This window comes from Lycorma delicatula, chromosome 5 (assembly GCF_047948215.1).
Source record: "Lycorma delicatula isolate Av1 chromosome 5, ASM4794821v1, whole genome shotgun sequence".
Classification (NCBI taxonomy): Eukaryota; Metazoa; Arthropoda; class Insecta; order Hemiptera; family Fulgoridae; genus Lycorma; species Lycorma delicatula.
In genome coordinates, this window is record NC_134459.1 from 94707618 (window position 1) to 94722441 (window position 14824).

General features: G+C 29.2%; 1 protein-coding gene across 2 annotated transcripts in view; it reads left to right on the forward strand.

Annotated features, from left to right (window-relative positions):
• Window positions 1-9355, forward strand: part of LOC142325217 (protein phosphatase 1B-like) — a 45438-nt gene extending 36083 nt beyond the window's left edge. For both annotated transcript variants that reach the window (XM_075366681.1, XM_075366682.1), the window contains exon 6: window positions 8200-9355. In XM_075366681.1, the coding sequence (XP_075222796.1) occupies window positions 8200-8204 (5 nt within the window). In that variant the 3' untranslated portion in view covers window positions 8205-9355. The remainder of the gene's footprint in view (window positions 1-8199) is intronic.
• Window positions 9356-14824: the final 5469 nt, after the last annotated feature.

Genomic DNA, 14824 nt, shown 5'->3' on the forward strand with positions numbered 1-14824 from the left:
TATCATATAAATAAATCATGTAACTTCTGAAATAGTTTTCTAAAAATAAAAAAAATTATAAAGTAGAGGTAAATATAATCTTTAAATTCAATTATAACTATCCTATTGCACATTTAAAACAATGAATGTGTGCGTTCACATTTACAAATTCAAAACCTGAAACTTGTGTGCTTTAAATCCATTGTGTATGCAAATATAAATTGAAAAATTTTCTTAACTTTTAAAGTATATGTAAAAAAAATCTTTAGAACTGTCCAGAAAAGATTTCTGAAAAAACTACTTAGCATTTTTTTAAGCCTTAAAATTGTTAAATTATAACCAAAATCTAGTTTGTTCCCATTGGTGTTGGGCATTAATACAATATTTAACTGTTTGAAAAACTGTTAGTTATAAAGGTACAATGTTTTTAATGAATTACAAATACTGTGTTTCATACTTTTTTTGTATATCCAATTTCTGAGCTTTTTACAAAACAGTTGTATAAAATCTCTAGCAAACTTATGTTAAAATATGGACTTTTATATTTACCCTCTTAAAATTAGGTCATGTCAATAATATGTTGTTGATGGTTGGGGTTTTATTTTTAAATTGTTATTCTTAAACCAGTATCATCATCTGTTGTTCCGTCTGGTGGCAGTTCCTTATGCCACCGCTGTCTCAAGCCTTCTCCTTCAATCCCATATAGTTTCCAAACTTCAGATATTCATCTATTAACTTCTTCCTCATTTCCTTTCACCTTCTACTGACCTTTCTAGTGCATTTGTAAAGATTTCACTTCCTCTAACCATATGTCCTAATCAGTTTTCTTTTGTATACGTCCCGGATACATGTTCTTTCTTCTTTAATCCTCATTTCTCACTTTTTCCATCCTCCATATTAACATCTCAAAAGCCTTAATCCAGTTACTTTTTTTTTGCTTATCATCCATGCTTCACTTCCATACAAGATACTTACTTCATACGTAGCATTTGCCTAACCTCTTTCATAACTTAAAGTCCTTGATATTCTGACTTTTACTACATGTTAATTATTTTTTATTGAAGGCTTCCTTTGCCATCACCATCCTTACTTTTATTTCCATTGCACTCTTCTGTCGCCATATTACCTAAATATCTGTAATTTTTACTTTTTCTATTCTTCATTCGCTTGTCCTTGCCACTAAATCCCTTTGTTGTTTACTTCCATTACTTTAGTTTTTTCGTATAATTACAAGGTTGGGCTGTAAAGTTTCCATCCTGACAATGAAAATAGTTTAATTATTTTGCTTTTATCTTTCAACATAATTTCCGCAAAGACTAATACACTTTTAATAACAGTGCTCCAATGCAGTTTACCAACTTTATAATGTGATTCATTGAGCTCCTCAAAATACCCATTTACTTACAGCTCCAATGACTTCCTCTTTGCTCACAAATCGTTATCTACCAAGCCATTTTTTGAGATTAGGAAATAGGTGATAGTCACTGGGTGCTAAATCTGGCAATTAAGGTAGTTGGGAAAGTAATTGGAACTTCAATTAATTGATTTTAGCCATTGCGGCAGTTGACGAATGTACTGGTGCATTATCAGGTGAATCAAGATTTTTTTTCGCTAGATGTGGTCATTTTCTTTTTACTTTGTTGCTCAAATGTTGCATTAAGTTTGTGTAGTACTAACCATTGATTGTTTTACTGTTTTTTATAGGTAATCAATACAAATAATTTGTTTTGTGTCCAGTAAATAGTCACCATAACCTTATCGGATGACAAAGTTGTTTTTGCCTTCTTTGGGGTCGGTTCACCTGATCCTGGCTATTGTTTATTTTCAGGAGCTTAGTTGTGGACTCAAGGCTGATCCCCAGTTATGAATCAATGCAAAAATTCTTTGGGGTTCCAACAGTTTTCCATCACAACTTTTGCTTGAGCATTAACAAACATGGCACCCACCTTCGCAAAGCTCTCCATGCCCAAATGATTTTGTAAAATATCACCTACACATTCATTTGACATTTTAACAGTCTCAGCTACCTCATTTATTTATAATCTGTGGTCCTCCAGCACAATTATATAATGATTTTTTGTGTCATTTCAGGAGTTGTGTCCTTGATGGAGATCTGAAGCATGGTTCATCTTTAGTGCTTTTGCAACCTTTTTTTAAATTCAGAAACCCACTGTTTTTATAATTGAATATGATGGAGAAAAGTGTTTTAGTGTTGAATCCATTTCTTGTTTGATCTCAAATGGAGTTATATATTTCAAATAGAAATATTTTTTAAATTTCTCCATTTTCATGAAAATACAAAGACGTTTCTTTCAATAGGTTGTCAAAACTATACCAACAAGGCTACTAACTTGAAATTTGGTTTACAAGTTAGAGAAGGGTAATATTATAGAATGACAGTAAGAAATTAGACCTGCTGGCATAGTCTATCTGTCAGGTCAGAATCTTCTCAGCCCACCCTCATATTTTTATTCGTTCATCCTGGATTGTTAATGATCTTTGAAGCTTTTTTGTGCCATTCGCTAGAATTACCATATCATCAGCAAACCTTATACGAGTATATCTTATTTTTTATCCTCCTATTCCTACTTCTACACCTCCTCTTATTTTTTGTACTATCCCTGCTTCTCTTTCTTTAGTACATCCCTTAACATATCTTCTATGTAAACGTTGTACAGTAATAATCCTATTAAAAATTAGTTACTTTTATAGTTTTGAATACTAACAGTGGATACTGGTGTACTTTGGTGGTAGGGGTTCAATTAACCAACCGTACATGTCGAGAATGGTTGATCTGAGTCTGTTCAAGACTACATCTCATTTACATGTTATACAAATCATCCTCATCTCATAGGGCCATGTGAGAGGAGGTTGTTTATTGTTCACTAGTTGAACAGATTGCAATGTACACAGTAAAATAAAATAGATTTTTCATCTTTAATAGGTTGGAAAAAAAGATAAATTAAAAACTTCATTTCAGACTTTCATTTAAATTATTAATTAAAATAATGAATAATATGTGTTTATATAATGCATTTTTTCATAAAGAAGAAAATACAGTCGCTTGCAAATGATAAAAGTATTAGTAACTACTTTTATAATCCTACTATCCATTTTTTAATTTCATTTTATTATATAAAACTACCTCCTTTTAATTAATCATTTCAATTAGGTTTTTTCATGTTTGCGTGTCTGTGGTTTGTATGTATTATATTTATATATATGACAACTACATAGTTTGTTTTTGATTTTTTCATTACTGTAGTTTAATAGTAAGCTGAAGTTATACAAAAATTTAATCACCATTTTCAAGTATAGATTTACTGTTACATTTATATTTTACTTATTGGCTGAAACATGAATCTATTATTTCAGATATGAGATTTACACGTATTAGAATTTATGTAAAAGATAACATTGTATGTAAATTATTGTAATAGCAATGTGAATTTATAGAATGTATATTGTTTTGTGTATCTATTGAAATCATAACAAAAGTTAATCTAAAGAACATAATTCTACTCAGCAAGTACAATTTTATTATATTATTTATATTATAATTACATTACCAGTTCACATAGATCAGTTCTAATACTTTCAAAAATGTATTTTCTTCTTATCAATTCAATCTAATAATTGGTCAGTAGCTGTTCATCTTCATTGCTTCATTATTCTCAGCTCTGGCATCTTTGGTAACTTGGTTTAAAAATAATTTAATTGTTCCTTGTAGTCAGAAAATAATTAAATTACAATAGCTACTGTAGTAAATATTATAACCTTTGTTAACATTTATACAAGTAGATTTAGCTTAAATAAACATTTTTATTGTAAACTTTTGTAGGCATTAGAGCCAATTAATGTGAAGTGTTAATATAGTTATAAGTATATTAATAATAAACAACTTATACTTGCTGTATAGAAATATTTTCTTCAGATTAACTTTGATTTGATTCAATGAGTCGTAGATAAATAAGCAAAAAATGATATGTTCTATAAGCTCATATTGTTATTAAAATGGTATCAATGACAATGATATCTATAAACTTATTTTTTATAATCTGTTTACATCTCACAGTATCTGATTAATTGGATCATGTTTCTGCTATTTTAACCCAATTTTTAAAATGTAAAATCTATTACCTGTGGTGATTAAATTTTCATAACAACTTCAGATTAGTATTAAATTACAATAATTAAATAATACAAAACAAATTATGTAAGGATATATATACATTAGAGATGTCATAGAGAGTTGCTAACCTCATTTTTATAAAGAAAAAGAAAAGAGAAAAGATTTTCAACTATATATTAAAGGGTTTTTCTAATCAAGTTTAGTCAAGTACCCCTTACCATTGATAAAGGAGAAGAGGATAGCTTTGAAAAGTAATCTGAAAGCACATATTTCACAAGTCCTAAGTTTTGTAAAGAAGTGCTTAATTTTTTTTTTTAAATATATTGGCAGGAATTTGGAGTAATTATTTAGTAATAGAAACAACTTAATCATTTAAGATTTGAGGATAAGAAGCTATTGGACAAACATGTCTGTATCTACAAATGATGTTGAAACAAAAAATAAAAAAATAAAAATTTTTAATTAAAAAAAAATTTACAAAAAATTAAAAAAATGTTTAGCTGTGAATCTTTAAAAAAATGTAAATATATATGTAAATAAAACTAGACAGAATTTTATTTAAACCAGGAAAAGTTAATGCAATATTAAATCAAGAACACGAATAGGAAAGGCTGTTAGTTTTACTACAATATAGTATAGTGTAAATTGAACCACAGTCAAATTAAAGAAACTTATTCCGCAAAAACTCAATAAATATTTAATTTAAGATCAAATGTAAATGTTTATACACAGACATTTATAACATAGAGAAAGAAAAAAAATAATTATGCAATACTCCAGTTACTCAGTATCTAGTTGGAGATATGTTGAGACCTGTGGTGTAACTGGAAATGACTGCCTGCCTTATTGATTGTATTTTCTAATTTGTATTGAATATAGAGTAATTTTATATTGAGAAAATTCATACAACTCATTAATAAATTTATTTTCAGGTGTAAAAATCTGAAATTAGTTTTTGATTGAGTATAAAAAGAGACTATAATTAATCCCCTATCATAAGATCTGATATTCTTAAAAAACATAGAAAAACATTTGTAATGGGAACACAGTTTAGTACTTGTAATAAACAGAAATAATAAGATACTACATAAACTATTTATAAGTAATGAGTATTACAGTAATAAAAATAAATATATTTTAAAAGTTTACAAGAACACATTCTATGAATCTGTTTAATACATCATAACTTTTAATTTGCAAAAAAAAAAATTTATTCTATTTGATTATAGTCTCCAGTTTTTAGTTTTCTGTAACACCAGTTTTCAGCTTACAGTTTTCTTCATTTTTCTGTTGTTAACTTTGTAAAATATGATTGATTTGATTAAGTTGTAGACTTCTACTAAATTGGTGATTTTTGCATTAACTACTCTATTGGCAACTATTGGTTTATTCTGCCCAATCTCGAACTGAAGAAACATTGAATGCTTAAATTTTGTCTTCATCTTCATTTTCTTGAATTCCATCTATTTTCTTAAGTAATTAAATGTAGACAATCGATCTGTTACCATCAATATTTGCTCTCTACGCTACTAGAATTAATATTAAATGTGGTTCATAAGTGTATCTTGTAATTGATTAAAATTATTCGTTTATGCTGACAGTCCAAAAATTGATAATTATTCAGTTTTGAATTTTTTCATATTTACCATGAAATTTCACAAAACACTTATAGATTTTGTTATAAGATTAAATTTTCTTACAGAAGTAACTTTTCATGAAAAATATGCTGACATCATTTATGTATAATTTATTGGGAGCACTGTATTAAGTGTAGTCACTGCAGTTTAATTCATATACTCCTGTTCATCCAGTCTGCCTTATTCATTGATCACAACTTCAAATTTTACTCTTATAAAAACAATGATTCCACTGTACTTGAACGTTATGAAATTTACAATTGTGCTGACAATAGACAAAAACAATGTTTATGGAAACAAATATAAACTATATGACCACATACTAAAGGGATTTTGTAATTGCATCAAAATTAGTGTCATTTACAACTGCAATTACAGATGAACAAACTTGTTTATTCAAATCATCTGGAAGCATAATTACATCTGTTTGGAAACTGAGTCATACTTTTAATATTAAATATTAATATTTTTATTGTCTCATTAACATTAAAAATAATGTTAGTGTTTTCAAAATTAAGACAATTCTATTTTATTTTGAAATTATGTAATGAAATCAGCCTGACAAGTATAAAATTATTTGTTCCTATGAAACAAGTTGTCTATTTTATAATGTGAATACTGCAGGACTTGCCAATGTACCTGTTTCGAATTGCTCATTCTCTTTAGCAATATTTTGAAGCATGTAAAAATTAATTTGATATTAATAGATATACAAATGTTAAGTTTTTTAACTTATTTATTTAGTTTGTAATATATCAAAGTATATTTCAGATTCAGTGGGGAAAACTTCCAAAGAACCACTGTGAATAGTCTAAAGTTCACTAAATTGAATTATACAATACAGTTAGTTAAATTTAGTACAATTATTTTAATTATGTTTAATGTGCTAAAGTGAACACATATTTTGATATGAATAAATTTGATAGTTTTTTATTAAGCGTATTCAGTAATTTCTTGCATGTTATGATGATTATTATTCCAAGTAACTGTTGTTTGTATAGATTAATTTACATTTTAACTTGATTAACTGTACATTGAGTTTTCATTGGGAATTAACTTACTAAGATTTAGCTCTGATTGTAAGTTATACCTTGCTCTGCTGTGCTATAATAGAACAGACATCCTGTAAAATATTAGCCCCTTTTATTTATGTTCTGAATTTAACACTGCATTATTTTTTCTTAGCTTAAATAACTTTTTTTACTTATCTCTTCCTTTCAGCATGCTTTTTGAATCTGTTTCAACATCAATTGTAGGTACAGACATCTTTACCTATTAGCATTTCATAATCTAAAAATCTTTAATGATTAACTAAGTTGTGTCAGTTAATAAATAATTATTCCACATTTCTGCCAATCTTATTTTCAAAAAACATTTTCTAAAATATTCTTTATAATGTATAGGACTAACTTGTGAAGAATGTGGAATATTTTCTTCCAGATGACTAAAACTGTCCTCAACTCCTTCACCAACGTAATTGCAAGCAGTACTATTGTAAATAGCATTGACCTGGAATTGTGTAGAAAATCCCTTTAATGTGTGGTTAAATTTTTTTTGTAAAAATATTCTTAAAACCCCTATTGGCATTATCTTTAATCTACACAATGTAGAAGATGTAAAAAGACTAACTACAGTCTTATTTCTGAGTTTACTCTTTTTAAGTTGGTTTAAATAAGCGTTTACACTTACTGTAGTGATGTCCATATTCCTTAGTTGAGATATTATTAAAATCCTTTTTGTTATCTAAAATGTAATTTACAGGGAAATTTATTAATTTGTAATTTTATTTTAATGATCATCACTATTGAACTAAGATATCAATGTGCTTGAACTGTGTGTATTTATAACTAACTATCTTGTTTGGTCATTACTCTGAATTTATTAAAATTTAAACACTAGACTTTGAGGCAGTTTGATGTGCAGAATGTTCAAAATGATAAAATGGTTGCTCATGGCCTTGTCACTATCCAGTTTTAGGAAATTCCATTATCCATTGCATTTTTTTATTACACGAGTTAGAATTTTACCAAATATATCTGACTGTACAATTGACATTTGAGAACGAGTGTGAGTGAATAGTTGTAGTCTGGTAACTATGGTTCCATTTGCCCTGACCTTGTCATCCTTCTACCGATAAACTCCAAATAATCTTTGAATCAGACTAATTGACAAGTGATTTTCTATTATTTTATTTCTTTTATAACTAAAATAGTTATTATGTAATCCTACTCATTTGTTTTTCATCAGAGATTCAAACATTTCTGTTTATTGAAGTTGTTCAGTTTTAACAAATTTCTTTCATATTGATTATTTGTAATGAAATTTCATATTTTTTTTAAAGGAAGATTCTTCACTTAAAATATTTTCAAAATGTTGACTGTATTTATTTATGTATATATGATTATTTTTAAAATGTAAGAAATTAATAATAGTTTTCTTTACTGATTTCAGGATGAAGCAGAAACTAAATAATAAAAATTAACTATTAAAAAATAAAATTAAACAGGGAAGCATTCATAAAAGGGTACATCCTATTTGAATTAATACAAATAAATAAAGTACATGACATAGTGGATTCTTGTAGTTATAGGGCTGTAATAATTTTGATGTATAGCCAAGTTAATTAATTATTAAGTCTTGTGTTTTTGTATGCATGTATGTAAAATGCAAAAGAATGTATGAATGTAAGAATGGAGATATATGATACAAAAATATATATTTTGAGTGAGTGTGTTTGTATTATTGCACAGTTTCTGTAGTATAAATATCTTGGTTTTCTTTTTATTAATTATTATAATAAATGAAGTTTCCTTATTTGATCATCAGTTAACAAACATGGTATATGCATAAATATTTTTTTATTAATTAGTTGATACCTATAATTATAAAAGTAGTTTGTTATACACAAAGAGTTTTTAAATAATGATAATATTATTTATTATATTTTATTGTTTGTTGTATTTTATTTTCCCTTATAGTAATTATTGTTTTCCCATTACTTAAGTTGTATTTTAAAAATGACAAGGTAATGATGTATTATGTTGTTGATTATTTTAAATAGTGTCAATATTTTAGTTTTTCTTATTTTATTTTTTTCTTTGTCTGGTTAGTAGCAGTTATAGTCATTGTAACTAATATTTAATAATAGCATAATAGTAAAAAAAGAAGAAATCAATGTGATAGAAATAAAAATGGTTATTTAGCACTTAAAATTATCATATTTTTATGTTTCTTATTTTGTTATAATTTTTACACCATAATGTATAACTGAGACTACATTTTTCTAAAGTACAAGGTTATGAATGCAGTGTATATTAATAATATTATTATTACATTATATTATAAAATACTTTGTCAATCAATAATTAATTATAATTTCATCTGATAAAATTTATATAATATATGATAATAATAATTATAAGTACATATTGTTATTAGAAATTTTTTTGTGAACTATATTTTAATCTTTCAAAATTGTAATGTTGTTAAGGGTAGCTTATTACAAATTAATTATTATTATATTACTATTATTACTTTGATTATTATTATATTAGTGAAGGATAATTGTTGTTTTTACAAGGTAAAATAAAATATGCTCTTAAAAAGACTATAATTTTTATTGTACCCTTAATTACTAATAACATTGAATGTAATGTTTGCTAAAATTATTTTTAGAAAGAATTTTAAGGAAAAATCCCTTCAGGGTTATTTTCTTGATGAAAGTTTTATGACAAAGAGCTGAGGAATATCACCAGATTCATATGAGTCATTTATTATGAAACTATGTAATTGGATCTGATCAGTATATGGTATAGAACTATTTAATTTTAAAAAGTGACAAATGTGGGAAAAATTCAACCAGCTTCTGAGAAATAATAGCTTATATGTAAAGATTACTAGGAAAGGTTATTTATTTTCACTGAATAATCCCTTTTATACATTAAACAAAACATGAAATTCTGCGATGCTTGTCTTACATCATAATGAAATACGCAGGAGAATGAGTTGATTACATTATAGCTCCTACAAAAATAATCCAATAAAATCAAATACATGTCAGCATTATGAAATATGAAATTATAGTAATGGTTGAAAATAGCTTCTTCCTTAAGAAGTTCATGTCAGATCTTATGAATTTCGTGTATGGATCAGGATTTGTACTTTCCTTGTAGATGTGCTTTATTTTTAGCATTTGTTTCTATCTGTCTTTCCATGTTTATTGTTCTGTTTAAAGAAGTCTTAAAACTGAATAAGTCCCATTAAACTTTATTTAATCCTTTAGTGTGTCTGTTTTGTATAATTTTTTTTATTATAAATCATTTTTTTTACAGTTTTTTTTTTATAAACCATTAACAAGCTGTTAACTTACCATTTGATTAGATTGCTTTATTTATAACTTTTGTATGTATGATGGCTAATGCAAATTTTTTGATGGAATGAAGAAATTTTTGACATAAAAAAATAGTCTACAAAAAGGGAGAAGCTATGAATGCATGTTTTGTGCATTATACTGTTTATACTGTCTATATTTAGAGTATCAATTGTTTTATCTAATTTTGTTGGTCTTAATAATGTTTAAATTTTTTATCTGTTTGACATTACATGTATGTCTGTTTATTTAACTGATATGGCAAAGAGCCATTATCTGAGCTAAAAAAATAGATATGAATTTAAAATTACAATAATTAGCATCTTATGAAAGTAAATAGTAAGGTTGATACTATGCAGGATTGTAAAAAGACCCTACTACTTTCTACCTCATAGATTGTCACTGGATATATCACATTTATCCTGTCAGGTCAATTGTTTGAGTCACAGCTGCAATAGCAAATTAATTTTGCTATGCGTATCCTTTAAAAAATTCTTCAAATGTAATAAAATAAAATTTAATTACTTCATCTTCAATTATTCTTTTAAATATTTTTTTTTTTAAATTCCAATAGTCATAGTCATGACTACTGATGATCTCAAAAATGTGCTGAATGAACTAAGCTAAAAAGTATGTTATGCGAGTACATATTGTATAACCAATTGATGATCGGATTGATAATACAGATAGTAGTAGTTAACCTTATAAATATAACTTAATTTTGTACATCATAGGAACTGGCTGTGTAATCAACATCATTTCTCTCAAAGAAAATCATGACTGTTTCTAAGGCTTTAAAAAAAAAGAACAGTGACAGACAGTTGTTCAGTCTTCCCAGCAGAAATAATTGTGTACCCCTTTCCATGGAAAATAAAAACACTGCCTTTATTTAGTATGGAAAAGGTTATTTACAAAACAATCTGAATTGTACAAAATTTATGGTAGGTTGCAGAAAATCTCTTAAAAACTGTAGAGCTTAAGTTTATGTAATATATCCTTTGTCTATTCAGTTTAACAAAACATATTTCTTTCAAAGCCTTTATGCTAAACTGTACATAGAGCAATTGTGTAATAAAATACTTTAGACAAAATAACAAATACTTTAGTTATAAATTTAGACAAGATAATTTACAACTGGAAAGAGCAGCATAATAGCAAACTGGAAGTAGGTAACAATTCATTAACTTTATATTGACATGATCAGCCAGGTTCCAGTTACACTCCATAGTCCAAATAACCTATAATTTATCTTCTAACAGGGTAACATCCTGTTTTTCAGATCAACTAATTTTCATAAGTTTGTCTAATTAAGACGTAAACTTTGCAAGAAAGTCTACCTTGGTTATCAAACATTGTCTTTTTCTAAGCTTATGTTTCATAGAGTTACATAAAATTACGTTCAGGTAAGTTTAGTAGTATAATAAAACAAAAATATATTATCTATATCATTTATCCATCCTTATCCCTCAGGGGAAGACTTTATACTGTATTTAAAAATATGGCCTTGTATGATCCCGGTTGCACACACCACCCCCCTTCGTTCCCAGCCCTGATGGGCTTTACCAGAGGTCATCTTCTAGACCCTCAATACCCAATTACAATTTTAGTCATCAGGATAGCACCAATGCAAATGCCTCAAAAGACATTTCCGTCAGTATTAAAACCCATCAACTAACAAAAGATATTTTTCAAACTGACCTAAACGAAATCAAAAAAAAAACTGAAACAATAAGAATTTATTACAAACTGAGCTATAGAAAACAATCTCATACCCTCAAAAATTGAAATTGTTCGCAACATCACAATTTTGACCTTCAGTACTACAGCAACCAAAATTACCAATCAAGCCACAAACATACCAAACAACTTGGCACAATTGCCGAATGCACCTAATCTGGTGAAAAAGCACCCAATCCCAGGCTACTATTCCACATACCCTTTGCAGTCCTTTAAAGCACCAAAAACCTTAAAAATTATTTAACAATGTGCCACTGTAGGCTAACTTTCTAGTTAGCCTACAGATTCAGACTTGAACCAATACTCTCTAACTCCCTGACCATCTCTGCATGCCTTAACTAATATTTTGAGCAGATGTATAGCACGTGATATGCATCATCTGATATTAAGCATTGAAGACACTGATCTGAATCTGATAAGCCAGCCAGCCAGCCTGTCCCGAAAGGAACTGAGTGACATATCGGTTCTAGGAGTTGCAAGAGGTGATTCTCAATGCACTTATGTCTGAAAAGAGATTGTGATACTGTTAAGACACAAGGTATTTAAATGACAAACTTTAAATTTTATTTAAACAAGGACTTTTAAAAATTAAAAGTTTGAACAGCTACATTCAGCTCCATATGGTCCACATAGCTCCTGGCAGCTTGCTCAGCTCCGTCCATGATATAAAAGCTGGCTCCGCACTAAATAGTGGGGTCTAGTTTCTTCATCCAGATTCAATTTGTGTTTGTTATGAATGTACAAGTAATTAATATAATAATGTTAAATATATAATTTACAAATTCATGATTATAATAAAAACAATTTATATTATAAATGAAGTCTTATTTATTTATTTATTTAAGTCTTACTTATTTATTTGTATGAACCAGCGAACAACTAATATTTAGAATAATTTAAACCCAACTGAGGTATTAAACCAAGGTGACAAATTATTCGACACATACACCATCCACCTGTTGTCTCATCCCACCTGCCCTGCCAATACCAAAACCTTCCTCCTCTATTTCACAAATACACTGAGCAGTCACCATAATGTAACTGATGTTCCGACATAAGGACATCAATTGGTTTAATACCCGTGTTAACTAGAACTGGCTCACATGAAATATATACCCCTATCACAGTAACAGGAGACACTGAGCCCCCAACAGAATATCGCTTTTATACCTCATTCTGTTACCCCAAACAGGTGCTGGATAAAGCATAATCACCTCGCATATATCTTTATACAAAATTTTCATTGTATTAAAATTTAGATCCCAATCAGGGTGGACCACCCTACAAATGCTGAAAAAGGCTTCACACGCCTTTGAAAGTGCTCCTTGAATCTGAAATTCTCATAACATTGCAACGAGACAAAAGAATTAGATGGCCAGTCATTAATTCATGGGCTCGCTGCATAGCAACCCTTTTAGCAGTATCATAGTGGTGGTCTTCTCAGAACTAATTACCATTTTTATTAACTGCTCCCACATCTCTACTACTCTACAAGCTTGAGTTGCTCAAAATTCAATCTCTTTTGACCAGCAGAAGCTCTTCATCATTATAAGCGATGACATGACAACCACTGGGCAACCTCAACCGCATAATAGTCACAACCCAAAGCAGAGGATCCAGCAAACTGCCTTGAGGACACCCCTTCAACAGCATCTTGCTTACCTCAGTGCCACAATCACCAAGCACTATATATAGGTTACAAAAGTAACTTTGTGGCACCCCAATTTCATCACAACTACATGCCTGCTCAACAGCAGGACATGTCTATTTATACTTGTCACTGCCTTATATCAATTAGTTGTAATTGATAGTCAGAGGGCCACCACATGTTGTTAAATACCTCAGATATATCCAAAAATATACGCAGTCACAGTTAGTGATGATATCAGTTACTTTTAAAATTGCATTCTTTGCATCTTTCCCCAGTTGAAAACCGTACTGGTCCTCCATCAAGAGATTTTGCAAGGCCAACCTTCCATTAATCCACAAGTACAGCAGCTTCTCAAACACCTTACCAAGCAGTGGCAGAAGCCTGTATGACAAACTCTCAGTAGGATTCTTGACACCATCTTTAAAAAGAAGCTTAATTATACCTCTTTTCCACAAAGTGGAAAATAGCCAGCAAAAAGCATTCTATTCAGAACCTTCATTTTTGGACCTACACTTAGGCACAATGAGTGAACTAGAAGTTCCACAGTGATTCCATCATACCCAGGAGCCTTATGCCTTGCAAAACTGCAAACAACCTGCCGCATCTCAGGCTCAGTAATCTCCAAAGATGCTATACCAGAACGAAAAGAAGCGACCTCACCTAAGATCCAGATTTTACTGACACTCACCCTCCATCACGCAACTACCACTTGCATAATTCCCATACTTCTGATCACATGTGCTGAACTATATCAACAAGACAATGCAAAACCTGCACATAATGAAGATTCTTCAATAACCGTTTGGATTTCTGGTACGTGTTCATGATGTACAATTAGCAAAAAACAGTTATCTTCTCTTCATTGCTTATTTATGCTTTCTTCAACCTTGGTAATGAATGTGATATTCACTGTGTGACAACTGAGTTTTAGTTTTTGGACTGACCCTGTGGACCCCAGGATTCATGGTGGCCTTATATGGGCCCACTCCAGCATACCTTGAGCAACATCAAGACCAATCTCTTTTTGTTCAAGCAAAAATAACTTTGGCACAAATTCTCAGATCATCCATTAAAATTCTGAATGAAACTATTGTCTATCCCATTGTAAATTTGTACTTCTTGTAGAGCGATTCATTTCTGATCAATCAACAGCCCCTTCTTATAATCAGCCATTGATTTTACATTATCAAACTTTGCAAATAGTGAATGACATTTGGATTTTGGCTTGAAGATCTAATAATGTGCTGGTTACTCTCAACTGAAGTTTGGCATTTTAAAAGAGTTGTCACTTTAATTTGTGTAACTTCCATAGCTCCATT